Source organism: Lactuca serriola, chromosome 1 (assembly GCF_051521515.1).
Source record: "Lactuca serriola cultivar US96UC23 chromosome 1, Lser_US96UC23_V15, whole genome shotgun sequence".
Classification (NCBI taxonomy): domain Eukaryota; kingdom Viridiplantae; phylum Streptophyta; class Magnoliopsida; order Asterales; family Asteraceae; genus Lactuca; species Lactuca serriola.
In genome coordinates this window covers 89,930,963-89,958,570 of record NC_136408.1, presented here as the reverse complement: position 1 = coordinate 89,958,570, position 27,608 = coordinate 89,930,963, and the positions used below count along the sequence as shown (strand labels likewise).

Sequence of the window (27,608 nt, the reverse complement as noted above, 5' to 3'; positions counted from 1 at the left end):
TCTAATGATTCAGTAAGACGAACCACTCACTGATAAAGACACCACACTCTGTGCCGCTGGTTAGATAATCTAACTAGTATCTATCACACGCACCAACCTCCTTGCTAGCCTTAATCAAGCAAGTTGTACCTTGAATTGACAGAGAACCATCCTTAGCATGTAACTTTTGTGACACTGATCTCAGCGCTTCCACAGACACTGATTGTCGTTTCATCTTCAGTCCAACGGCTCCTTTACCCAACGGCTATTTTTCTGATTTGACAGGTTGTTACAATACACAGTTATTTTTGAAAAAGATAATCATTGCCTTTTAAAAGCCCGTTTAATTCCATATTTAAACCTCTTTCAAACCCTATTTCAAACCTTCCTTCCACAATTCAAATTTCCTCCGCGTATTTTCAAAACCCTAGATTCCTAACATTCTTTAATGGCGGCATCACTATTCACATTTTCCTCTACTTCACGAAGGGTAATCCCTGCCCCAAACTCTCCTCCTCTTCCAATATACATCAAAACCACCAACGTTGTCTTCAATCCTGACATTCCAGATGTTCATCGAGGTCTTGGACTTGATGATTTTGTTAACTTCTTAGCCTCATGCCGACTCCGATACGCAATCAGCGATGTTCCATCAGAGTTCTTTCCTGAACAAGTATGTGAGTTCTACTACACTGCAACACTCAATGATGAAAACAATGTCATCTCCGGGACTATTGGCCGTGGAAGACACTCAGTCTTTATTACTGCTGACCTCCTCAGTGCCGCGCTCCGGTTACCAATTTTTGATTTCTTCTCTGAACTCCCTCCTATTGAATGTTGTCGACGTCTCTTTGATCAACTGGGATATGATCACTCAAAGGCTGGGACTCGATCAGCTCTTATTCTACGTCAATGTATGACCCCAGAATGGAAATTCTTCACAGGTGCTCTGTGCAAATGTGTGGGTCATAAGTCTCGAAGTGGTGATCAACTGAGCACTTATGAGCAATAAGTCGTCTGTTCTCTTCTTCTCAACAAAAGGCTTGACTATGGAGCTTTCTTCTTTGATCAACTTGTTCAACTCCTTAGTGAAAATGTACGTGCTGATCATGTTCCCTTTCCACGCTGGATTGCTCTGGTATTAGATAAATTTTTCGCTGCAGATTATTACTCACACTCTGGAAACCCCATCCAATGTCCACGTATGTCAACTCGAATGTATCAAGATGATCCATTGGATACTGACATCGGCATCTCTGATAGGATGAGAGAATGGATTGCAAATCCATACATTGTTCCATCACTCACTGCTGATACTGATGAAGGAACTGATGGTAACCATGAAGATCATGCTGATCAAGAAGCTGAACCACAAGATGGTGGTCATTTCTCCCCTCAACTTTCTCATCATACTGTCTCTGTCACTGAGAAAGTTTACTCAGCTCAAGAGGAACCACTGATTCAAGGGGAGTAACCATCTCAGGGGGAGCATCCCTCCCAGGGGGAGAATCTACCCCAGGGGGACCAACCTTCTCCGGGGACGCAACCACACTCACAAGCAGCTCCAGGTACTTCATTCCTTCATATCCCGGCCTCAGCATTTAATGAAATTCTGACACTGACTCGGGACATGAGTCAGCGTCTTCTACGCATTGAGGCTGATGTTCATCAGCTAAAGGGAGTTCTCTTGCATACTCCTTCCTCTAGTCCCCATACTGATGATGCTCAAAAAGGGGGAGATACTGATGCTGCGGATAATATTGATGATGATCCAAAAGAGAGAGACACTGAATATGTTGACAACACTCTAGTTCAGACTGAGTCACCAAAGCCAATGCACGAGTCTGATTCTACGGAACCTAATAGTCCAGCAGATACTGAAAAGCTTGTCGAAGATAGTGAGCATGATGATGAACAAGATGATGAATGTCAAATATTAGATATGAACTTCATTGATCCCTCTATTCCAGTCCAAGAAGAAGATTCAGATGAACTTGATAATGGATGTCAAAGGCCAGACATGAAATTCATTGATCCCATTATTCCGGTCCAAGGAGAAGATTCAGATGTTGCTAGTGAAGATACCCAACCGCTATCTCGCAAGCGTAAGGCAAAAGATACTGACTTGGCCCCTTCACAGACTGATACTTCTCTGTCCTGCAAGAAACCCAAGTCCATAGTCAGTATATCAAATTTGGCGGCTGAATGGAATATGTCTCCTGATCAAGTTAAGCAAATTCTTGATGAAGCCAATCAAGCTCAGCTTCTAAAGAATATTGCTCAAGCTGATGAATCTCTCATTCAGCATAAACTTCAGGCCAAAGGATCTTTTGAAGCTCAGATACAGAAATTCTTAGAATTTCAGTCCAAATCTCAATCTTCTCAGCCTCCTCCTAGCAGCAGTAAGCCTAAAACTGATAGTATTCTAGACAGGATTGATTGAAAGAGGTTTCAAGATGTTCTTAGATGACGAGTGTGTAGTGATAAAATCATCAAAGTTAAAGCTTCCAAACCACGCAATGAGAAAATTCTTACGTTGCTGATCACTCGTCAAGGTTCACAACATCCATACACTGAAGTTGTCAAGAGGGATGAGCTGATCAAATATGGATATTCTGAATGGATGGAATTACTCGAATTAGCATCCAAGCAAACTTCAACTCTCTCCTCTGAACTAACATGTGCTCTTCATCTGCTGATCAAGAAAGTTCAGCGTTGGGACCTTGTTCCTAAAGAACGACCACAGCATCAAGGCCAAAGTTCATCAGTTCCTAGAATCCGAAGAACCAAATTTCAAGTTAATGGTGAAGATGTGTTGGTTCTGAACTTTGGTGCTGGTGGAATAAACAACTCTCTTCCTATCGGTGTTGACCCGGTTCAACATAAATTTATCTCAGTTCCTGAACACGGGATGTTCTATCTCGACAAAAACAGAAAAATGTGTTTTCAGCGAACTGCTGAGATTCCAAGGGCTCCAACCACTCATCTCGTCGGCTTAAGGCAAATGTGCATGAGTCATCAAGATCTCTCCAGAGAGTTTCACATCCTTATTGCTATGGAGCTGCTGAATAGAAGACAAGAGTTGCTGGATAGTCCTTATTGGCCAGTAAAAATAGAAGCTGAAGCTGAGTATGAGGAATTCTTGTCCAGAGGTGTTCTAATTTAGTTGGTTTTGAACATCATCATATTGGGGGAGATTGTAAGGTCAAACCTTGAAATATGATGATGTTTTGAAATTTATCTTTCAGCATCAGCGCATATCTCAGCATCAGCATCAACATTTCAATAACTCAGTGTATATAGCTTTATTCAGTGCATTGTAACAGATCTTGTATTTATCTTGTTTCCATAGTTAGCGTATATTAGTTTGCTTTATATCCCTGATTTGTAGGGATTGTCTAGAATAGTATTATATATTGTTCTGTATCGGTTTGTGTAGTTCATACGCCTTTCACAAACCCTAATAGCCGCTTTGTGCAAACAATAATCTCTTGGTGAGATTATCATTCTTAGTGAAAGCTTTTCTTCGTGAAACCTTATTGTTCTTATTTACAGTCATTGTTTGATAAATAGATTGGTCTAAAGTCTTTTCAACCACTTATCACCCACAGACAAACGGGCAGAGTGAGCGAACGATTCAGACGCTCGAAGACATGTTACGTTTATGTGTTAAGGACTTCGGTGGAAGTTGGGACACTTACTTGCCCTTGGCTGAGTTTGCATACAAAAACAACCACCATTCCAATATAGGTATGCCTCCCTTTGAACTCTTATATGGGAGGAGGTTTCAGACTCCTATTTGTTGGGGAGAGGTATGGAAGATAGTGATTTGGGGGCATTGAGATAATGCTCAAGATGACAGAGCAGATCCAGCAGGTTAGATAAAGGTTACTAACGACCCAGAGTCATCAGAAGAGTTACGCCGACCGACGCCATTCAGAGCTATAGTTTCAGGTCAGAGATCTGGTCCTCCTAAAGGTATCCCTATGGAAAGGGGTGATCCAATTCAGGAAACGGGGCAAGCTAGGCCCTAGATACATTGGCTCTTTCAGGGTGATTGCCTGACTGGGTAAGGTAGCTTATCGGTTGGAGCTTCCTGCAGATTTGAGTCAGATTAATAACACCTTCCATGTGTCCTAGCTAAGGAAGTGTGTAGCCAATGAGACGGAAGTGGTCCCTTTAGAGGACATTTAGGTTGATGAGTGTTTGAACTACAGTAAGAGGCCGGTAGTGATCTTGGATAGGAAGGTGAAGGTATTAAGGAATAAAGAGGTACCATTGGTTTAGGTTTAGTGGCAACATCGGAAGGGATCCGAGTGGACTTAGGAGCCAAAGTCCAAGATGCAGGAGTAGAACCCAGAGTTGTTTCCGGAGGATGACTTCGGGGGCGAAGTCTGATTCTAGTGTGGGAGAATTGTAACATCCCGACTCCCAGGTATGATTTTTAAATAATTTACTTACATAATTTTAGATCAACTCGACAAGTTGGATTCCCCAACTTGTCGAGTAGAGGAGTTGATGACTATTGGATTTTTAGAGAATACGTGACGAGTTGGAAGACCCCAACTCGAAGAGTAGGTGCCAAGTGAGAAAACCCTAATTTTCATGGTTTGTGTCTTATTTAAAGGACCTTAAGCCTTCTAATCCGCCTCCCTTGTAACCTTAGAGCTCTGTGAGAAACCCTAAACAAGTTCCATTCGTTGTGTGAGAGAGAAAGATTAAATTTGAAGTATTCTTGTGCATATTGGAAGGAAATTGGAGAGCAACGCGGCTTGGATCGAGGAGGGACCTTTGGATCCAGTGTTCTTCAGTGATAGCTTCTGTCTGGAAGTAAAAAGCTACCACCTGACCATTTCTTTTGTTAGACCTCTTCCTATGGAGTTTTAGGGTTTTCTCTCATCTATCTTTTGGTTATTTGGTCACTTGAGCATGACATGGGATTTAAACATCAGATATGGGTTGTTTGAGGTCCTTTGAGGCCAAGGATTCAAGCTTTATTAAGCTACATGCAAGCTTTTATACATTTAACCCTACATAGAGCTTATGTTGGCATTTCGAGTCCTAGATGCCATGCTTAGACGTAAGCTTGCAACTTTACGTGGTATTTCAACCTTGAGAGGCTAGATCTAGAGTTTGAGACCTTATTTCTGCTTAGAATCGTCTGAATGAGAAATTGTCTAGAGGGACTCAACGATTGCTTGAGCCAACTCGACGAGTCAGTTAGGGTTTTCCCCGATTACATTGGACGCGCTACAACTCGACGGGTTAAGGAGACAAATCGACGAGTTGAGTTGGATTTTCCCGATATTCCAGAGAAAATGAAGGAACTCGACAAGTTTAGTTAACATGGACTGTTAACTGGAGAGTTTTCATTGACTTTTAGGGTTTGGTCAACTGTGGACCTTAGAGACCATGGAGGGGTAAAATGGTCTTTTCACCCCCTTATGAGATTAGTGGAGAAGTTAGCTTAGCATCTCTAGTGGTTATTACAATTTGCTTATTCGAGATAATTATATTATGTAGGCAGAGTCTAGACTGTTCGTGGGGTGCTAGATCTACTTGCTTACTTCCAAGATGAGTCTTCTCACTATACATACCTGAGTGGTAATACTGTGTGACCGGAGGGTTATATGTGTTTGTACTGAATTATGTGATATTGTGCATTTTGTCTTTGTGATATATGTTATATTATTCTGTGCTTTACTGAGATTGGACCGGAGGGTCCAACCTAAGCAGTGAGGCCGGAGGGTTCACACTTGAAATCAAAGATGTCAAAATATTGAGTGAATAATATTGAAAGCATGTTGAAATTAGAAATTTCAAAAGGAAATTTAACGTATTTACCAAACTGAAAAGCTTGACATAATGCACTAGACTTTTTGGTTATTCTAAAAAATTAAAATACTTGAAAGTAGAGACTTTAATGCTTGATCACCGGGATAAACAAGTTGTTGATGCCAAAATGAGTACTTGAGGAGCGAAAGCAACATCATAAAGGGAGCCCATGTTATCACATCAAATAAGAGGTTGGTGGCTTGTTAACCATTAAGGCTGGAGGGAGTGGTGTCACTGAAACCACACTCCCTCCCCCGCCACATAAACGTCATGTCATTTTTTACCACACAAGTGTGGTTTCTTGCCACACCAAGGGAGTGGTGCCACACTTTTTTTTTTCTTTTTTTAGCTATTTTAATTAAAATTTCTTTTTTTAATAAAAAACATAATTTTTCATTACTTGAAAATTAAAAAAAAATATTACATTGCATTACCACAAAAAAAAAAACGAAAACCACACACACATGACATTAAAATAATCTTAGAAACTTAAAAAACACAAATAAAATAACTAAAACAAACTACATAAAGCCGTTCTCTTAGAACTCGTCTTCGGAGTCATCCAATGGATCCAAATTAAGGTTAATGTTTTGAACCCCGTAAATGTGTTCCGCCAAGTCATTGCGAATATTGTGAAATGTTTCAGTGCAATGTATCTCTGCTTCCCTGTTCATATACTCTTCGCCACCAATTTCTATTGGTTGTGTCTCTGGTATGGTTTCTTCCTCATCAAACGCACATATCACTCTTCCTTCGTCTTCAATAACCACGTTATGCAATATGAGACATGTATACATGATTTCTTGAAGTTTTTCCTCGCCTAAGTAACTTGCTGGTTTTTTCAATATGAACCACCGTTTCTTTAGAGCTCCAAAAGCACGCTCAACATCCTTCCTAGCTCTTTCTTGAACTCTCTTGAATTTCTTTCGTCTAGAACCATGTGGACACGTAAACGATTTAACAAATACAACATATTCTGGATAGATTCCATCGACCAGAAAATAACCATACTTATATGGCGTTCCACACACTTCAAAAGAAGAATCTGGTGCAGATTCATCGTATATGTTGTTAAATATAGGTGAACGATTAAGAACGTTGATATCGTTAATCGAACCACGAGAACCAAAAAAAGCATGCCAAATCCACATATCTTGTGATGCAACTGCTTCAAGTATGACCGTTGGGTGACAATGATCACTTCGGGTAAATTGCCCATGATATGACGTAGGGCAATTTTCCCATGCCAATCTAAGCTTCCTAGCATTCCAGGAAACGCATGCAGACTATCATGATAAGCTTGCAATTGCAAGATGTCATTACATGTAGGTTTAAGTAAATATTTTGGACCATAAAACTGAATCACAGTTTTGCAGAAAAAGTGGAGACTGTCTCGTGCTATCTTAGCAGACATCCTAAAACTTTCGTCTAACGCATCAAGCGGAATGTCATATGCTAACTGTCGAAGTGTGGCCGTGCATTTTTGTAAGGGAGTGAAACCGGGTGTACCTCTAGCATCGTACCGTTGTTGAAAAAAACTGCACTCCCTCGTTACATCTTCAACTATACGTTCGTATAAACCTTTGAACATTCTGAAGCGCCTACGAAAATAATACCCTTGATAAGTGACATTCTGTTCAAAATAGTCTTGCACCAAACGTTGGTTGGCTTCTTCACAATTTCTGAAAATATATCTTCGTGTTCTCCGTTGAGAACTAGCAGCTGCGTTATTGCATAAAGCATCGTATGTTTGTTTTGCCATTTGAGCACACGCAACAATAACATCAAAAATAGTCTGAAATTCTTCAGAAGATGAAGAAGATTTCATTTTTGAGAAAGAGTGGTGATTTTTTAAAAAAATTTGAGAGAGAGAAAAGGTTATATTGTGGTTAAAAACAAATGAATTGTATATGTATATATAGGAAAGAAAGGCAAAAAGGAAAAAAAAAAAAAAGCAACGCCCAAAAGCATTTAACGGTTAGTTATTCCACCAGCCAATCACGTGACGCGTTATTCCTTAGCCGCAGTGCGATCAAAACTGCACCAGACTGCGGTCTGGGGGCGGTGTGCATGGTCCCAAACTGCGCCCACACCCAGAATAAAAACCAAACTCATCAAAGTCAATATAATATTTTATTATGTTGGGTATATTTTCCAATGGAAATAAGGTTCTTGGTTATGTTTGGAGTAGTCAGAATGTTGTTTAAGTATAGTCTTACTTTTATATGGATGCTAATAAAAATCTGAGATTTTTAATTTTGATTTTGTTACGTAAATTCGTACAACTTTTCAATAATAATTTATTAATTATTTGGTCACACTAAATTTCACAAAAAAAAATCATTTAATTTCGAAGCTCAAATTCAAAATCAACCAAACCATGCCCGGAGTTCTTGATAATCAGATAAATCATCCAAATTTTGCCGATCTAAAGTTCTAAAATCATCAATAAAACAGAACCCATTTCGAATTTCTTCCAACTATCAGTAGGGTTTCTTGTTAATTTCAGGAACTGTAATGGTAATTAACACACCCATGAAGATTGGATCGTAGAGGAAAAGAAGGCGTTAAAGAGACAGCTTACTTACCAAATATCATCCCTTTTACCCGCTCTCATCTTCTCTTCAAATCCATGGAACTCTCACTCTCTCTCCCTTCAAACCCATGCGTATATATACCCCATGGCAGAAGCATCATCTCTTCTGTGTCATTTGATTCAATCAGAGCCTCTCAGATCATATCCGCACACCCTTCAGATAACAACCTCACGTTTCACCATCACCCCCTTCCGTTTTTTGTCTGCATTTGGATATCCACAGATATAAAACTGTGTTATCGGATAAATGGAGGACGATTTTGATATTCCGACTGCCGGAAAATTCAACGAAACCGACGGAGAAGACGCAATCGGCGACGACATGGACGCGCCCGAAGGTAGAGCTGGCGGAAAAGTAGGAGAAGAGAAGGAGATTGGAAAAGATGGGTTGAAGAAAAAGATCCTTAATGAAGGTGATGGCTGGGATACCCCCATTAATGGCGATGAAGTTGAAGGTAATTTCCATACATTTTCTTCAAAATCAAAATTCTCATCATTTGCATGAATTTCGATTTGGGAATTCCATAATGTAGCATTCTGATTCAATTCTACAGTTCACTATGTTGGAAGTTTACTCGATGGAACTCGATTTGATTCAAGCCTCGATCGGGAGCTGCCATTTAAGTTCAAGCTCGGGCTCGGTAAGAGTAATTCTGAACAATTTCACACGATAATTCTTCTTTCTAAAAGTAGTAATCGTATTTGGAACACTACCCATGAGTCGATTTCTGCACATTTCTTGATATTCGTTTTTGCCATTACAGGACACGTGATCCAAGGGTGGGACGATGGTATCAAGACTATGAAAAAAGGCGAAAAATCCCTTTTTACAATTCCTCCCGCTCTTGCATATGGTGAATCCGGATCGCCTCCCACTATTCCTCCTAATGCAACACTTCAGTTTGAAATTGAGTTGCTTTCATGGACCAAAGTGAAAGATATTTCCAAAGATGGAGGTATTTTGAAGACAATAGTAACTGAAGGACAAAACTGGCAAACTCCCAAAGATCCAGATGAAGTTCTAGGTACATTACATCTTTTTACTGTTAAACTGTGTTAACCTGTCGTGTCATAATATGTCTGTCATAACATGATTCGTGTGTCATACAGTTAAGTATGAGGTGCGGCTTGAGGATGGAAGTTTAGTTTCAAAAAGTGAGGAAGTCGAGTTTACGGTTAAAGATGGTAAGTAGTTTCCCGATGTTGAAATTACGTATTTACCCTCAACAGTTGTTACTTACAAGAGGTTATATATGCATAGGGTGTTTTTGTCCTGCATTGTCAAAAGCTGTGAAAACAATGAAGAAGGGAGAAAAAGCCCTCTTCACAGTGAAGCCACAATGTGAGATTTTGAATTGGAATCAACACAAAATTTTAGTTTATTGTATTTCACATTCACAAGATTGAATCTTGAAGGGCTTTTTCGTCATTTTTGATCAATAGATGGATTTGGGGAGAACGGGCGGGACCCATCAGGTGGTGATGAATGTGTTGTGCCACCAAACACCACCATTCAAATAACCGTTGAGTTGGTTTCATGGAAGATTGTTTCAGAGGTTACAACAGACAAAAAGGTTTTAAAGAAAATCTTGAAAGAAGGAGAAGGGTATGATCGTCCGAATGATGGTGCAATTGTTCAAGGTTTTCTTCGTCTTTGTAACAACTCATCCCACGTGGACATTGTGGGCCCCTTATAAGCCTTAATGTACTTATGCTTTTTTTTTTCTTTTTTTTTTTAAATAGTGAAATTGGTCGGGAAACTCGAAGATGGAACTGTCTTTGTGAATAAAGGACACAACGAGACACCATTTGAGTTCAAGATTGATGAAGGTGAGTGGCATTTTGGTGATTTTAAAAAAAAAATGAAAAGACGTGAGCTAATAACAACGAAATCGGTTTCTTTTTTGATGATAGAACAAGTTATTGATGGAATTGATAGAAGTGTGAAGACGATGAAGAAGGGTGAAGTTGCAGTGTTGACTATTCATCCAGAGTATGGATTTGCTTCAATCGAATCACATCAAGAATCAGCAATTATTCCTGCGAATTCCAATGTGTATTATGATATTGAGTTGATTTCATTTGAAAAGGTATGGAAATTGCAAAAGTTTTGATCTTTTTTAGGGTTCTTGAAGAATTCGGAAGGATAAAAATGGTTTGAGTTGTTACAGGAAAAAGACACGTGGGAATTAAGTACACAAGAAAAGATCGAAACTTCAGGGAGAAAGAAAGAAGAAGGGAATACGCTTTTCAAGAGACAAAAATACGAGAGAGCTTCAAAAAGATACGAAAAGGTAATATAAATATAAATACATATTATATATTTATTATTATTATACTTCATCTCTTGTATATATAAACCAATATTAACACTTCGAATTTCTAAGACTTATTCTTTTACAAATTTACCCTCGTGTGCTTTTTCTCATTTTCTCAGATACTTTTTGACACCACTTAGCTAACCATACAACCTTTTTTATGACACAGGCTCTTAGTTTCGTTGAATATGACTCAACTTTTAGTGATGATGAAAAACAAGAATCCAAAATTTTAAAAATCAGCTGCAATTTGAACAATGCTGCATGCAAATTAAAACTGAAAGACTATAAACAAACAGTAAAGCTTTGCACAAAGGTCTTGGATGCTGATAGCAAGAATGTGAAGGCGCTTTATAGAAGAGCCCAAGCGTACATTCAACTTGTTGATTTGGATCTTGCAGAGATGGATATTAGGAAAGCACTCGAGATTGATCCTAAAAATAGGTAATTTTGATTTCTTTGGATTTTTGAATTTTGAATTTGAAAGAAGTTAAGAATCATGTATGATTTTGGTCTTTGATTAGGGATGTGAAGTTGGAGTACAAATTGTTGAAAGAAAAGGTGAAGGAGCATAACAAGAAAGATGCACAATTTTATGGAAATATTTTTGCGAAAATGAACAAATTGGAACACCTACAATCTAGTGTAAGTTGCAGTAAAATGGATATACATACATGACATGTCATGTCACGTCATAATAGAACAAATTGTACTGCCTTTGACATACATCGGTCCAAGGGAATGTTTATTTTTGACCTAATGTATTAAGCACTTAATCTGGACAAAATGACTTAATTGGTTAAGCCAAAAAAACATGGTTTAATGTATTCAGGCACTAGCCCTTTACGGATCTGTCCTTTTTTCCTTCCCTTAAAAATTGTGAATATTTTGAAGTTTGTTTTTCTGGGATGTAAAGGTAAAATGGTCATTTGGTCTCATTCAAACCGTTTATTCGGTCTAGAAAAGAAACAGACCTTATGTATACAACACTTTATCGAAACAAACATCATTCCGCCTTCAACCACTTATACATGACTTAATCGAGAAAAAAAGAAAAAACCCCTAAGACCGATATCAATAGGAAAAAATTGTAACTTTTTGTCCAACCTAAAAGGAACCCATTCTCCATCCATCATATATACAAAAGACATGAATGTTCTCCTTAATGAAAATCACCTTAGTAACCGAATTTGTGACATATTGCAGAATGGAGCAAGAAAGCAAGAAACGGTGCCCATGACGATTGATAGCAAGGCATGATGAGTGAATTTGGACTTGTTTTTTTGCTCTATAATCACTCTGAATAACTAGAAAAGCAGTCTAGAAATCAATATGATTACACATGTTTTTGGTTAGTGAGGTTTTTTTGAGGAGGTACTGCAGTGTTTTTGAAAAACTTATGGAAATTGATTAGTAATAATAACTCGCATTTTTGGATCTTTCCATACTTAATCGACTCGATTTGATTTTGTTAGAAAACAACAAAAATTGAACGCAAAATTCTTATAGGTTATGTAATTTATTTAGATTGAAGAGGGTATTTTTGACTTTTTGGGATACATTTACAAGAACACCAATAAAGTATATAATTTAGAGAAATTAAATATCCTTCTACTTATTTTCTTACAAATCTTACTATCCAATTAAATGGTAACATGTGTAAAATTTAATGTTCATTTAATGAAATTTAATGATATTTTAATATACTAATATGACACATGTCATCATTTAATTGGATATGAAGTTTTGTAGGAATAAAAAGTAGGAGGATATTTAATTTCTTTATAATTTATAATCTGTCTTTCTCAATGTTAAACATCAAATAATGGTATCTTACTAGATTTTTCACTTTAATGAAAAAGATGAAGATTGAGGAGGATGAAAAAGATAAATATGGGGTCAAATAGTCATTGTTACTTAGACTTAAAGGGACAAAATAGTCCAAAACTAAAACTGGTTCTTGAAACCATACTACAATCAATCCTAAACTTAAACAATTTTCAGTCGTAAACAAGTTAAAGAATGAAACTGGATTGACATCAATTTTTTATATTATCATATATTTTATTATTATAGATTAAAACCATTCATGCCAGATTTCTCAATTTCTCAATTGATATATAGATTATCAATGAAAAACAACATCATGAATGTATTAATAACCAAACATAATGCATGTTTTTCTCACTTGTCCATGCTCTTAAAATTGATTAAACCATTTAATAAATGTTCTTTCAATTATACAATGACAAATCAATCATGTAGTGATTAAACAAATTTAGTAAAGGCTCTTCCAATGTTGTTATTTTGGCAATTATATTTTTTTTTGAACCGGCAAATATATTATATAAAAAATAAACTAACACTCGTCCAACAAGTAACTAAACGGGTCCGGAAGAGAAACAAAGTACATGATAAAAATGAGAAAGAAAACAATTACATATTACAAGCAAGAAAATGGATAGCTAGACCAATCAAACCAATTATAACTGCTCTTCGCCATTCGATATTTGATCCACGTGAAGACCTGCGATTTGATGTTACCCACCACTGTTGTCGGGTTAACATGGAGGTTCTTAAAAACCCTGTCACACCTTGCCTTCTAGATCCACCATATACTGATCATCATATTTCTCTTCCATTGATAGTTCTCCCATCCCCTAGCAAATTCAATGATATCAAGAACATATGAGAATTGGGATGGCGCCAGAGTGTCACACCATTGTAGGACCCATTCCCATATGTGTGTTGCAAAAAGGAACTTAATGATTACATGGCACACATCTTCCTCTTCTAAGCTACAATAGATACATGACGAGGAACCTTGGATTAATCCCCTCTTTATTAATTCCTTTAATGTTGGAATTCTCCCTTGACACGCACGCCATATAAAACATTGAACTTTAATAGGTATCTCTTTAATCCATTCAATGTTTTTTGTTGGTTCCATTGTTGTTGGTTTATCAATCAGTCGCCTAAGTACATCAACATGGTACGTTCCATCCGGTGATATACCGCATCGCCATCTATCCATCGCCGTTGAGGGTTGAAAAGTTCCTAACAGTGAGGATAATGCATGCAGTTCACTTACCTGGTCAACATAGGAAAGGGTTAGTTTCCACCTCTAGGTGTGTCGACCAAATTGAATTCGATCTGCAACTCTACACGTTTTGTACCTCTCCAACTGGTATAGAGCTGGGAATACTAGTTTTAGGGGTTGTGTCCCTATCCATTGGTCAAACCATAATAGAGTGTTATCTCCTTTATCCATCTGCTTTACTAGTACTATATCCATATCAATCCCTAATTCTTTGAGATGATCTTTGATTCCTGCAACATTGCTCCATGCCCTTGGAATGGCTTTTCTTGAGATGACACTCGATGGTTTAGTCCATAATATTTGGATTCCTTTAATCATTCGAGCCCATAATTGTGAGGGATCCATCTTAAACCTCCACCAACATTTCATGATCAAGGCTAGGTTTAGGGCTCTCATCGAACCAATTCCTAATCCACCCATTTCTTTTGGAGCTTTGACCTTTTCCCAAGATACCCAATGTACTTTCTTTTTTCCTTCGTGACCTCCCCAAAGGAACCTTCTTCTAATAGATTCAAGTGTGTTTACTACCCCGATAGGTTCAATAAAAAAAGAGAAATAAAATGGTGGGAGGTTCCCCAAAACAAATTGATCAGTTTCATTCGACCCCCAAAGGAAAGTGTCGTCGCCTTCCATGTAGAGAGTTTAGTATGAAACTTTTCAATAACCGGCTTCCAGTATTTTTTTAATTTCATGTTTGCTCCACACAGGAACTCCCAAGTAAGTGAAGGGGAGTCTTTCTGGTTCGCATCCCAGTGGAGTTGCCCATCTAGCCACCTCTTGTGTACTTGCACCAATACCAAATACCTTTGATTTTTAGAAGTTCACTTTTAATCCAAAAGTCACATGAAAACACCTTAGGATTCGGGCAAGATTCCTTATGTTACTTCTACTCCAATCACCCAAAATAAGGGCATCATCTGAATAAAACAAATGTGATATTGTCGCCTCGTTATGTGGAATTGTGATTCCTTTGAAGATTCCTTTTTCACACGCTGCTTTCATAGCAATGTTTAGGCCTTCCATGGCGATAATGAATGAAAAGGGGGAGAGGGGGTCACCTTGCCTAACGCCTTTTTCCATGGAAAACTCCTCTATGGGCGAGCCGTTTACAAGGACGGAAACTCTAGTAGATACAAGGCAGCCTTTAATCCATCTACGCCATTTCTCACCATATCCCATTTGTTTTTGGAGGGAATCAAGGTACTCATAGTTTATTGAGTCAAAAGCCTTGTAAAGGTCGATTTTGAAGAGCATGATTTTTTTCTCACCTTTTTTGCCCATGAGCATAGTGCATTGACTATAAGTGGTCCATCAAGTATGTTTCTTCCCTCTATAAATGTCGACTACACTTCATCGATGTTGTGCCCAATGACTCCTTTCAGTCGATTTGCAAGCGTCTTTGCAATAATCTTATAAATAGAACCAATGAGACTGATTGATCGGTAATCTCCTGACTTGAGTGTGTCTTTTATTTTTGGAACTAGTGTTATAAAGGATGAGTTACATCCCATGTTGAGCTGCCCATGTATCTCAAAATGTTTTACACATGAAAATATATCCGACTTTAATAAATCCCAAATTTTTTTGATGAATTTAAAACTGAATCCATCAGGTCCAGGGGCCTTCTCATTCCCATACACCCAGACTGCAGATTTAATTTCTTCAATACTGAAAGGGGCCTCAATCATGTTACTAACATCTACACTTAATGAACGAAATCTATTACTGAGAAGCTTTGGTCTTGTTGGCCATTTCTCCTGGAATTTCTTACTGTAGAAGTTGAATACCTCTTTCTTGATTTCTTTTGCATCCGTATTCCATTCACCATTGATGATTAGACAATGGATTCGATTTTTATTCTTCTTATTATTAACATACCCATGAAAAAAGCAAGTGTTTTCATCCCCGTCCACTGCCCACTCTATTTTTTTATTTTTGTTTGAGATCAAGAACGACCATCCTCTCCAAATCAACGATTTTATGAAAGCCCACACTTCTCTCCTGTGTCTCATTGTTACTTAAGGTTCGATTCTCCGTAGCTATGAGATTTTCCAGCTCCATATTCTCCTTTAGGAACTCAATGCTTCTCTATTTCTTGATTGCATTTTTTAGATATTTTAATTTTGCCAGTACAAACATGTCACGGTTCCCATAATCAACAAAAGTAGCCCGGGTTTCAGTAACAACTTTATCAAATCCTTCCCGATTCATCCACGAGTTGAAGAACCTAAAAGGAGGTTTCCCAAAATCTTGAGTTGAAGTTTGGAGAAGGATTGGGCAATGGTCCGAGAGCTCCCAGGGAAGGACCGTCACAGAGGTAGAGGGGAATTGATACACGAATTCGGGGCTCACAAGGAAACGATCAAGCTTGCTCATCTGTAGGTCCGTTTGACAAAAGAAAGTGTACCTGTGTCCACCCATACGAAGGTCACATAGTTCTGCTTCACTAATGAATCGATTGAATGCATACGCAATGGAGGGGCAGAATTGCGAATTGAATCTCTCATCAGGCCTTCGTAATGTGTTGAAGTCCCCCATCACTATCCAGGTTCCCAATGTTTCTCTTTTTATTTGTAGCAAGTCTTCCCAGAGTTTACATTTTCCAACCGATGATTGTGGGCCATAGACATTAGCGATTATTATCCTCTCCTGAATTCCCATGCGGGTTCCAATAGTTATTAAGAAATGCCTGGTTTTGATTACATCTTCCACTTTGTGAATATGATATATTTTCTTTTAAAGTTGAAATCATTCCACTCCATCCACATAAAGTCCTTGCAATTGATTACCAACAATGAAATATTTAATAACTCTTGTTATATTGCAACTTTGCAATTAACTACCAACAAGCAACAACGGATATATGTCCAAGTCTTTAATGTTTGATTAAGTAAATAATTAATACATTCTCGTGTTTACCTACTATAAATATATAGGACCTTAGATATTGAAATACAAAATTCCATAAGGCGGCACAGAGCGGGCAACGCCTAATGGCGTTATTATGACGTGGCTCACAGATAACTGCGTTACGACGCCTTAAACACCGCCCCCTATTGTGTTTTTGGGCGTTATGGTAAGAGGCGTTACCGTGGTGACGTAAGGAAACGACCTTTTTTGATTTGTTTTTTACTGGAATAGTCATATTTTTAACCGTTTGTAAATGGTCACAATTAAAAAAAATTCTTTATTATTATAAATACTCAAAAATTTATCTTCATTTTACCTTCATCATATTTTCAACAAACTATTTCAATAATCTCCATTTCTTTCAACTTCAAAATTTTCATTTTACCTTAATACTCTATTTAATTATAGAAAGGAACATTTTGATCCGTTCCATCCATACAATCATGATATCGATGAGGATGATATGTTCGTGGGTATGATGTATCAATATGTTACGGACATGATACCGTCAGAGCCAGCTCCACTACTGACTAGACGTGCGGCGTTGAACATAGACCGTGAAGAGGGACATAGACGTCTAGTACACTATTATTTTGCGGATAAATGTATCTACCTCCAAACGATTTTAAAAGAAGGTTTCGTTTGCGGAAAAATGTATTTCAACGAATAGCCAATGCAATGGAAAACAGGTACCATAATTACAATTATTTTCTTTTTTAATATATTTTCTTTAGATTATTAAATAATTGCTTTAAAAATTTATTATATGTTCTTTAGATTATTAAAAAGTTGTTTGAAAATTTTATTATATGTTTTTTAGATTATTAAAAAGCTATTTGAAAATTATATTATATGTTTTTTAGATTATTAAAAAGCTATTTGAAAATTATATTATATGTTTTTTAGATTATTAAATAATTGTTTGAAAAACTTATTATATGTTTAGGTATGAATAAACTGAGGTATGATGCGAGAGGTAAACGAGGTTATACAGGGTTGCAAAAATATGTTGCTGCAATCAAACTTATGGCTTTGGGGGAATCGCCCGATTCTATTGATTACTATATGAGAATGTCAGAGCGAACGAGAAAGTTTGTATAGATTGGTGAGAGATGTTATCGAAACCTTCAGTGACAAATATTTGGGCAAACCTTCATTGAATGACATACAACAACTATATGTGGCGCATGAAGAACGACATGGTTTTCCGGGAATGCTTGGAAGCATTGATTGCACAAAGTGGATATGGAGAAATTGTCATGTGGCGTGGAAAGATCAATACACAAGTGGTCATCTTGGATCGCCTTCGTTAGTATTAGAGGCTGTTGCATCTCAAGACTTATGGATTTGGCATGCTTTTTTGGAGTAGCGGGTTCGAACAATGACGTAAACGTTCTTGATCAGTCACAAATATTTCAAATATTTCAGGACCTTTTGACAGGAAAGGCAACGGATGCTCCTTTCATAGTAAATGGCAATGAGTATAAGTTCGGGTATTACCTCACGGATGAAATATATCCAACATATTCTACGTTTATGAAGGCGTTTCGACACCCGATAGAACCAAGAGATAAATTTTTCAAGAGAAGACAAAAAGGAGCACGTAAGGACGTGGAACGTGTTTTCGGAGTTCTGAAAGCAAAATGACACATAGTTGAACATGCGACACGAGCATATGAGTTGGACACACTACGAGATATTATGTATACATGTATCATTATGCATAACATGGTGATTGAAGATAAAGGACGAAACATTGCCGAGTATTCGCCTACGGAACCTGGGCACATTCAATTTCAACCAGGGACAACAAAATACTTACATAGAGTTGTTGATATTCAAGATCAACGAAAACATAAACAACTTCAAGAAGACTTGGCAGATCATATCTATGACGACACTGAAGTTGAGTAATTTAGATCAAAAATGTAATTTATTTCGTTTTTTTTAGGTTTCTAAATGTGTTTTTATCCTTAATTGTAATTTTTTATGTTGTTTTTATATTAGGATTTATATTTATATTTTTACTTTTTAAATATTAATTTTAATTTATGTTATAATTATAAATATTATGACATAAATAAAAAAATTCGAAATATAGAAACTAAAAACGTCAATAAATAAATAAATAAGGGGTGTTATTATATGTTATTTGATGTTGTCTATTTTAACATTTGGTGATATAACACCTATTTATGACTAGGATGATGATGTGACACCTTTTAGATGTGATAATATGTAATAACATGTAGCTCATACCCAGCTGCCTAAATAAGATTCAACATTCAAACCTTGTATGTGTAAAATATATTAGTGCACCACGATATACAGTTCTAAAATATATTATAAATTTAAAGATAAATCCTTAATGTTTAAATCAGGTAAAGTGGAATAAAGTTATAGCCGTTAAAGAAAGAGGTGGTCTTGGTACACAGGGGGACCAAAAAGAAATAGGTGGTCTTGATAAATAAAGTCCTTATCCGAGATTTTTGTAATGTAATGTGACTATATTTGTGGGCCCAAATACGTTATGAAAACTTCAAACAAGGACCAATATGGTGAAGGGACCAAAAATGTAAATTTATTTATCTATTTATTTATTTTGTGTTGTGGCCAGGCGGCCAGGCCTCTATGCAAGGCACACACGACCGACACAAATGTTTTGTAGGTTGGTTTGTCAATGGTGACTCTTCCCTTTAAAAAATGGCCACTAGAGATATCGGTTCCCTTCGTTTAGCCACGTTAGATTATCCGTGAAAGACACCATCATGAATGGATTAATAACCAAACATGGTGCATGCAGGGCATATCTAAAATTTTGATATGGGGATACAAACATTGTCAATATATTATATATGTAGTTATCCAATATCAGACATTAAAAAATATGTTATAATCTCTTTAGTTATCCAACGCCCCACCTAGCTCCGCTATTGAGTGCACGTTAGCCAAATTTCTCAATTTCTGGTACTCATGCAAATCCGTGTTTCTTTAAATTGATGTTCTTCGATTCATGGATGTTATTCAAATCATGACTTGTAAAGGCATCTTTAGAACCAACAAATCGGCCAATAGATGTTATTCAAATCATAACTTGTAAAGGCATCCTTAGAACCAACAAATCGAACATGAAATAGAAATATGAAGATATGAAGATAAGAAGCAGGGAGGAGGCATGTAGATGAAATGGAATTCCGATGATATGAAGAGTTAAGTAAATTTTCTAAATTTAAGAAAATAAAAAATATACTCTTATATATGTGGATTGTACAACGTGGCACCCAAGTTATAAAAATAAATTAATTATAAATGTCACATCAACCTTGTTACCTGGTAACCAGTTAAATTCGAGCAAAATGGTTTAATTGACAAGTCAAAAAAGACTTTAAGGACCTATTGCGCAAAAAAAAATAGTGATCAAATCAGAAAAATGACTAAACTTTAATGTGGTACAATGACATTCTCCCTTAAATAAAAATTGAATCCGAGTTTTTTGTGTTTTGGTGTATGAAGCATGAAAGAGTACGAAGAGAAGACGGTGAATTTAGGGTTGAATCCTGGAAAGCTTGATGATGTGAGAAAAAGATAGAAGTAGACCTGGCAAACGTGTCGTGTCGTGTCAGGTTCGTGTCGTGTCAAGACATTAAACGGGTTGAAAGGCCTTGACCCTAACCCGACCCGTTCAATTATCGTGTCATGTCAATTCATTTATTTTCGTGTCGGGTTTCGGGTTAAGGTTCAGACCTTGTAAATATGTTGTGTCATGTTGGGTTGAAATATTTTAAAAGTTGGAAAATAGGAGTTGTGGAGGCAAAAAGGAAAAAGTGAAACACTGGAATTAGGGGTGTTTGTTTGGATGGATCGGTTTGATCCGATCCAATCAAGTGAATCTAATTTGATTTCGCTTTTCAAAACATGGATCCGAATAGTCCAAACTAAATTCAAATCCGATCCGATCCGAACCAATTATAATTCGGTTGGATCGGTTTTTATAATTCGGTTTACAAAAACCAAAACATTTTAAAACGACATATAATTCTAATATTACCCAACTTTACATAAGAAGCAAATACAAATTATTTAGTTGTGATTTGAAATTTATAAACAACTAATAAGAAAATATATTATAGTTAAATATTTTATAGACAGAAAACTTTTGAGAGAAAATGCGTATTAATGTTTTTTGTATCGAGTGTAACGTTTTGAACCTATTTGAAAAAATAAATTACAAAATTAATAAATAACTATAGATATATATTATAAATAGATAAATTATAAATGTTTATTCGGTTTTTTCGGACTATTCGGTTCTGATTTTATAAACCAAAACCAATCCGAAATCCAAAATAATAATTCGGTTTTGTTGAAAACCAATCCAAAAATCCGAATATCCAAACCAAATAGTCTAATCCAAATTATCCAATTGGATAATTCGGTTTTATCCGAATAGTAAACAGCCCTAACTGAAATTATGAGATGGAATGATAAAATTTGTAGTAGACAAAACTTCAAAAATGGTCCATGTGGTTTCTGAAAATATCAAGTTTAGTCCCTAAGTTCAAAAAACCTCACAGATGGTCCCTGTGGTTTCAAAACTTTTAACAAATGGTCATTTTCACTAACTCCATTAGCTTTTGACTGTTAAGTAAAGGGCATTTCTGTCTTTTCACTACTACAGGGACCATTTTTGAAGTTTTGCCCTTATTTAAAAAAAAGAAAAAAAATATTATTTAATATTAAAGGCTCTCTCCTCTCTCTCTCTCTCTCTCTCCACGCAGTAAAACCAAGACTCCATTTTTCTGATTCCATCATCGCCTTTCTCAATCGAGTTTGCAAAAAAGTTCATGGAAATCCTTAAAAAATTGAGTTTGCAAACCAGATCTTTGAAACTCTATTAAAGACAAACACAAACACACACAATATTTTCGATCCTAAATCTAATCTCCTTGGTTCCACCATCTTCTCTCACGATCTTCTTCCCCATTCCATTTCATATGGTGAACACAATGTTGCACTTCCGACGATGACCTCTGTGTCACACATTTCTCCATCTTCACTTCTAGAAACACCACACATGACTCTCCTTCCCTTCATTTTGTCATCTCCAACCAGAGCCTTTTAGCACCGGCGACCTTGAACCCAATGAAGCTCCGTCGTCCCAGTTTTGATTATCTGAAAATCAAAACATCACATAATATGAAGCTAGTTTTGATTATCTGAAAATCAAAACATCTAGAATCTAGAATATAAACGATGAATGGGTTTGGTTATCTAAAAATGAAAACAACACAAAATCAAAAACCCAAACTAGGTTTCAAAATTGAAATCCAAACGAGGTTGCGAATCTAGAATCTGTAACAATTTAGGTTTTATGATGAAGATTTTCAATGATGTTTGAGGAAGAAATCAGAAAGATGATACAATTGGTGGGTGTGATATACGATCAATACACCTAGTTGAAATACACCTATGAATGTGAATGTCTACTAGAATTCCCTCAAAAACAACTTTGGCATCGTTGTAATCAGAAACGAAAACAGATAAGAGCTTCTTTAAATTTGAGATGAGTTTGTTTAAGCTAATGGTTTGAAGATTTGGGCGTGGATCCGGGATTGGAGAAGAGCCGCTGGAAATATGAGATGATAAGGTAAAGCTTATCGATGATGATGGTTCTGATGAATTTGCCATGGATTAAAGTCAAATTCCCAATATAAAAATGACAAAAATCATATTAAAAAAAGATGGGGGGGGGGGGGAGGGGGGTATGGCTAAAAAGTAAAAGGAAGGTGAGAGAGAGAGAGAGAGAGAGAGAGACCTTTAATATTAAATAATAATTTTTTTCTTTTTTTTAAATAAGGGCAAAACTTCAAAAAAATGGTTCCTGTAGTAGTGAAAAGACAGAAATGCCCTTCACTCAACGGTCAAAAGCTAACGGAATTAGCGAAAATGATCATTTGTTAAAAGTTTTGAAATCACAGGGACCATCTGTGAGGTTTTTTGAACATAGGGACTAAACTTGATATTTTCGAAAACCACAGGGACCATTTTTGAGGTTTTGTCTTTATAGTAAGTTTAGAAGGAAGAATGAAAAGAATTAAAGTTGGAGAGCAAATGTATAGATTGTAAGGATGATTAAAATTAAGTAACTTTGAAAATTAGAATATTAATTCTAATTCTTGAGTTTGCCCACTATAAGTCTATAACATATAATATATTTATAAAAATATGAAATTTATAATAAATAATATATAATTAATCGAGTCATCTTCGAGTTGAAAGTCTTGACCATAATCCTACCTGTTTAATTATCGTGTCGTGTCAACCCATTTACATAAACGTGTCGAAATCTCTGACCTAACCCGCTAATTTCATGTCGGGTTTTCGTGTCGTGTCATGTTTTGCCAGGTCGAGATTGAAGATGTCGTGCCTTGATTGCCCTCTTTTTGATACGTCACGATGGGTAATTAAGTTTTTTTTTTTTAACAAATGTTTATTGGTTTGGTTAATTAATTATTTTCTTGCGATAGTTATTTTTTTATTTTTATTTTTTTTTCTTTTCAGGTGAGAAATCTTGAGCGGGCGTACGTTCAGATGTAGAGTCCGCATTATGGGGGTGAACAACCAAAGCACTTTAAAGTGAAGGAAGATGATCATGAATATCCGTATGATCGTTAAATGCATTTGTTGATGAAGGTCAGAATTATACATCTATTTATATGGTTAATATGTTGAATGAAAATTGTAAAATCAACTTATCTTAAAAGATGAAAAGTATTGTTGTCCACCATTACAAAAATATAAAGTAAAAAAGAAAGAAGAACCAAGTTATAAATTTTGTCTATAAATTAAATACACAAGATTAACTAACCAATTTTAACTGTTAAAATGTACCTAAACAACAATAGCTAATTTTGGGAAAAGAACATAGGACCTCTCATAAATTAAAATTAAAGAAGGGAGTGCGTTGTACCTTGTATGTTACCTCCAATTTGCTTTACAACAAATGAACAACAACATGTCACACTCGAAACTAGCATATCAAACCTGTTCAGCTTAAAACTAAACAAGTTGGTGAAATTGGATATGCAAGTTGTTAGCATCCCATGATTTTATATATCAATCATGTTGTGATAATGATCATTTTTTCGGTGATAGGAATTTATGTAGAACATTTGTTACTGGAATACCCATGGGTCTTGTTATATATATGATGATAAAGTGAAGCAACTATAACAACCCATGAACATAGGAAATTGTGTAGAAACCCAACACTGAAAAGACACTCGATTAGAGGCGTTTGATAGTTGTTGATCGAGTAAAATCTGACTGAGCCAATGTGTCTAACTGGGTCTGAAGCTACATCTTACTGAAAACATGTTGTTTGATTACAATCTGACTCGTTGTACTGACTGTTGAAAATGATCATTTATATTTTTGTTCCGTTTTGTGCCGAATAAAAAATTTCTAATTGATAAAATGTATTGATAAAATATATGAATAAAACTGATGAACATTTATACAAAATATACAATATATCATACAAAATCCAACCTACACAAAGATAATTAGTTAATACAAACTCTATAAACAAAAATAACAAAAATGATTGTATAGATGAAAGACAAAATCCAATTATCATCATTCCAACATCGGTGATACTTGAAAAACCACTTTTGCATGAAAGAATGAAAGAATGTAAAGGAAGGAGTGTGAACGGAGGGAACGGTTGTAAGCGTCTTCAATGGTGGAAGTGGGTTCAATGAAGCGTCTTTAATAGTGGAAGTGGATTATGTTAGGTCACAAGGCGTAGCGGTATAAAAGGAACAACAAATTTTTTTTGGATCAACATTGATTGTGAGGGGGACCGACTCACTTTATTGGTCAGTTATTGTTAACCGAGTCAACCACTTTGGAACTCTATCAATTGATCTGACTGCTGACCGAGCCAACAGTCAGCTCTTACTGTACCGGGTAAGTGCAAAGCAAACAACCCCTTATATATAGAAAAAACTTATCTAATTACAAATCGTACGACATATATTGGATATCCAATCACAATTGGATTGGATCAACTTCAAATTTTCAATATCCAAACACATCAATTTGGTTCTTGGATGACAATAAAAATTCAATTAAAATTGAAACGACCAATCCAGTTAGATACCTAATTGGATATTCAAATCTCATCCAATTTAATATGATTCAATTCCTATTCAATTTCAATTATTGAAAATTATTGCTATAGATATTTTAATTATTTAGATGAAATTTGGACGTATCTAATTGGATGAAAATTGGATAGGTCCTATTGAATATATTGAATATCCAATTGTAAAAAGTGATTTATTCTTATTTTCTATTGGACCTGATCGGTTCGGTTTTTCATAACAAGTTGGATTATAGATTTGTTGGTAATTTCCAATAACCAATAGATAATCGGAAAAATCATTTGATAATCAATGATGAAGACCCTAACTAATAAAATTAATAATAATAAAAGATGGGTACATAAATTTAGATGGAAGGGGGAGAAGACTTGCGAAATTTGAAAGGAAAAAATAGAAAGTCATCAACAGAAACGGAAAGAGAGGAATTCGAACCCTCAGTACGAATAACTCGTATAATGGATTAGCAATCCGCCGCTTTCGTCCACTCAGCCATCCCTCCCAATTGAAAAAGATAATTACTATGTTACATTACACATCAAGTAAGGATTAACGAAAGTATTTCTTTCACATTCTTTATCGTTATTATATAATTATCAATTCCATTTAGATGCTCAAAAGATCCAAATAGAAAGATAATGAATGCTATATAAGTCTCTAAAAAATCTCACAAAAGCTCAAAATAATAATAATAATAATAATAATAATAATAATAATAATAATAATAATAATAATAAAACTTCTAAACCGGTCGCCTTATCGCGGCTTATCCTAATTATTTGGATAGATAACTCCCTCCAAAAGAGGGACTTGGAAGGCATTCAACAAAACTCCACCTTAAGATGAATTCCATCTTCAACAAAAACAAAGCTTTAACATCTTCAAAAGCGAAATACAAGTCTCATGTCATAGCCACTAAAGATCCATTCCAAGGTTCAATCTTGGACACCAAAATTGTCTGTCATAACCGAAGTGTTGAATTACACCTTTTTGTGTTTGCCAAGTCGATAGTGCCTAACTTTGACGACATATTTTTAAGTAGAAGTGGTTGAAAAAACATGTATAAGGATACCCAAGGATTTCAAAAATTTTGAACTGGAAGTGGTCTCTGAATATTTGAGTAGGAGCTAGAAAGCGAACATAAGAGAATTAAGCCAATAATTTCCTCATTATACACATGACTTCCATGGTAGCTAAGTCAGAAACAATCTCTTTGATGTTGAAAATATGGATGAGAAGGTTTCCTCTATCTTTAAGTTTGTGTATAAACTATAAAGAACTTTGTGTTGAATACATTCTTATGTTGTCTCTTCTTCATGCAAATTTCTTTTAGTTTGGACAAAAAGGCAACTCCCGTTTTTCTTCAGCCGGTTTTGATTTTTGCTTCCTAAATATTCTACTCGAGTCAGTAATCCCCTCATCCCAACTCGCCATAAAGAAAACCAGGTATCACATTCTAATAGCAGAAAGTCGTATCTTAACCATGTGCAAGTTTAGAGAAAATCAATATTTAAACATGTTTGATTGGGTAGGAAGAAAATCCACGTGACCTTGTTGCATGTTTAGAGAAGATCAAAAACAAATAAATGCACCTAATCTCATTAACAAAATATAGATTAACTTATTTGATAATTTTCAAATTGTCACACCATGCTAACAACTTTTTAAGTCAAAATTTTCAAAAATCAACAGCATTAGTTTATTCCAAACTCCAATATTTCTTACTCACGAGCGATGAGTTTATTTAGCCTTATATTTTCCCTCACATGTTACAAAAACGGAACTACAACAAGTCAACAACCAGATAGCTACATTAGACACCGGTGGCGAATTCGGTGGCGAATTCCGATCCAGTTCCGGCGAAACATCACCAAATCAGTTGGGAAATCACCGACGACGATGGCGAGAAACTCTGCAACTGCTTCGAACGTAGCCACGGTTTCACCACCACAACAGCCTCAAACACCTTCGGATCTTCACTCTTCTTCGAAACCACCTCGATCTTCAAGTAATATTTCATCCCTGACACTACCTGCTTCTCCGCCTCTACCACCTTCAAAAACGTTAGATCTCCGTCGTTCTTCCCTGACGAGATACGTTGCAAGCGGTTGTACTCCTCCACTGAGTACTTTCCGAGCTCCTGAAGCTCCTTGTTCGACTTCACATCGGTTACCTTCGTCCTTCCTCCCGGAATTCCGTTAGCTACAAAACTAGAAAACAAAATTACGATTGAGAAGGTTATGATGGAGATATTCTTCATTATGGTGTAGAAAGTGAAACTTGATTTGTGTAGAGTGAGAGTGGATGTGTTTATAGATGAAGTGAATGGTGGACACGTAATTGAAAACGCAGGTGTGGCAACGCCATCGGAGTGCCGCGTTTCGAAGAGATTTTGGGGAAGACGACAAACGATGTCAGTAAGTTTCTTGTTTTGTCAATTATCAATTATCATATCCTTTTTCTATCTTTTTTCGGATTAAATTCTTCATGGACTTCTGTTGTATTTATCCGTTCGATGTTTGTCTTGATTCATATTTATACGTTTCCAAGATACAAGATAATGTATAGAATCAGATTAACGCTTTTGTCGTATGTTTATAATCAATGGTAATTACCACCACTCACATGATCTTTAAATTTTTGTTTATGATTGTGTTTTGATATGAGTTATGATCCGCGTTTATTGGGAAGCATAAATTAAATAC

The 27,608-nt window shown here is 36.1% G+C and overlaps 4 protein-coding genes and 1 pseudogene across 4 annotated transcripts; 1 reads left to right on the top strand and 4 right to left on the bottom strand.

Annotated features, from left to right (window-relative positions):
* Positions 1–6,221: 6,221 nt before the first annotated feature.
* Positions 6,222–8,459, bottom strand: LOC145094870 (uncharacterized). The gene is made up of 2 exons (XM_079032864.1): positions 8,403–8,459; positions 6,222–7,895 (listed from the first exon to the last, which is right to left on the bottom strand). Exon 2 carries the CDS (start codon positions 7,640–7,642, stop codon positions 6,677–6,679), a length of 966 nt encoding a protein of 321 aa, XP_078888990.1. The 5' UTR covers positions 7,643–7,895; positions 8,403–8,459; the 3' UTR covers positions 6,222–6,676.
* A 198-nt stretch (positions 8,460–8,657) lies between these two features.
* Positions 8,658–12,167, top strand: LOC145094858 (70 kDa peptidyl-prolyl isomerase-like). The gene is made up of 12 exons (XM_079032861.1): positions 8,658–8,865; positions 8,965–9,051; positions 9,175–9,435; positions 9,521–9,595; positions 9,672–9,752; positions 9,854–10,051; positions 10,154–10,240; positions 10,325–10,500; positions 10,582–10,704; positions 10,898–11,172; positions 11,253–11,373; positions 11,935–12,167. The coding sequence occupies exons 1-12, from the start codon at positions 8,658–8,660 to the stop codon at positions 11,986–11,988; spliced, it is 1,746 nt and encodes a 581-aa protein (XP_078888987.1). The 3' UTR covers positions 11,989–12,167.
* A 2,474-nt stretch (positions 12,168–14,641) lies between these two features.
* LOC145058735 (secreted RxLR effector protein 78-like) lies at positions 14,642–15,109 on the bottom strand. Its single transcript, XM_079006639.1, has one exon. The coding sequence runs from the start codon at positions 15,107–15,109 to the stop codon at positions 14,642–14,644; it is 468 nt and encodes a 155-aa protein (XP_078862765.1).
* Positions 15,110–15,916: 807 nt separating this feature from the next.
* Positions 15,917–16,489, bottom strand: LOC145058716 (uncharacterized). Its single transcript, XM_079006620.1, has one exon. The coding sequence runs from the start codon at positions 16,487–16,489 to the stop codon at positions 15,917–15,919; it is 573 nt and encodes a 190-aa protein (XP_078862746.1).
* A 10,089-nt stretch (positions 16,490–26,578) lies between these two features.
* Positions 26,579–27,311, bottom strand: LOC145094845 (cysteine proteinase inhibitor B pseudogene; annotated as a pseudogene).
* Between the last annotated feature and the right edge of the window lie 297 nt (positions 27,312–27,608).

What these genes read in the sequence shown, in the direction of transcription:
- LOC145094870 (XM_079032864.1), bottom strand. Translation starts at nt 7,642, where the DNA reads ATGAAATCTTCTTCATCTTCTGAAGAATTTCAGACTATTTTTGATGTT.
- LOC145058716 (XM_079006620.1), bottom strand. Translation starts at nt 16,489, where the DNA reads ATGGGAATTCAGGAGAGGATAATAATCGCTAATGTCTATGGCCCACAA.
- LOC145094858 (XM_079032861.1), top strand. Translation starts at nt 8,658, where the DNA reads ATGGAGGACGATTTTGATATTCCGACTGCCGGAAAATTCAACGAAACC. An exon ending in CGAGTTTACGGTTAAAGATG is followed by an intron (nt 9,596 to 9,671) that starts GTAAGTAGTTTC and finishes ATATATGCATAG; the next exon opens with GGTGTTTTTGTCCTGCATTG. An exon ending in TGGAACACCTACAATCTAGT is followed by an intron (nt 11,374 to 11,934) that starts GTAAGTTGCAGT and finishes GACATATTGCAG; the next exon opens with AATGGAGCAAGAAAGCAAGA.
- LOC145058735 (XM_079006639.1), bottom strand. Translation starts at nt 15,109, where the DNA reads ATGGGCAAAAAAGGTGAGAAAAAAATCATGCTCTTCAAAATCGACCTT.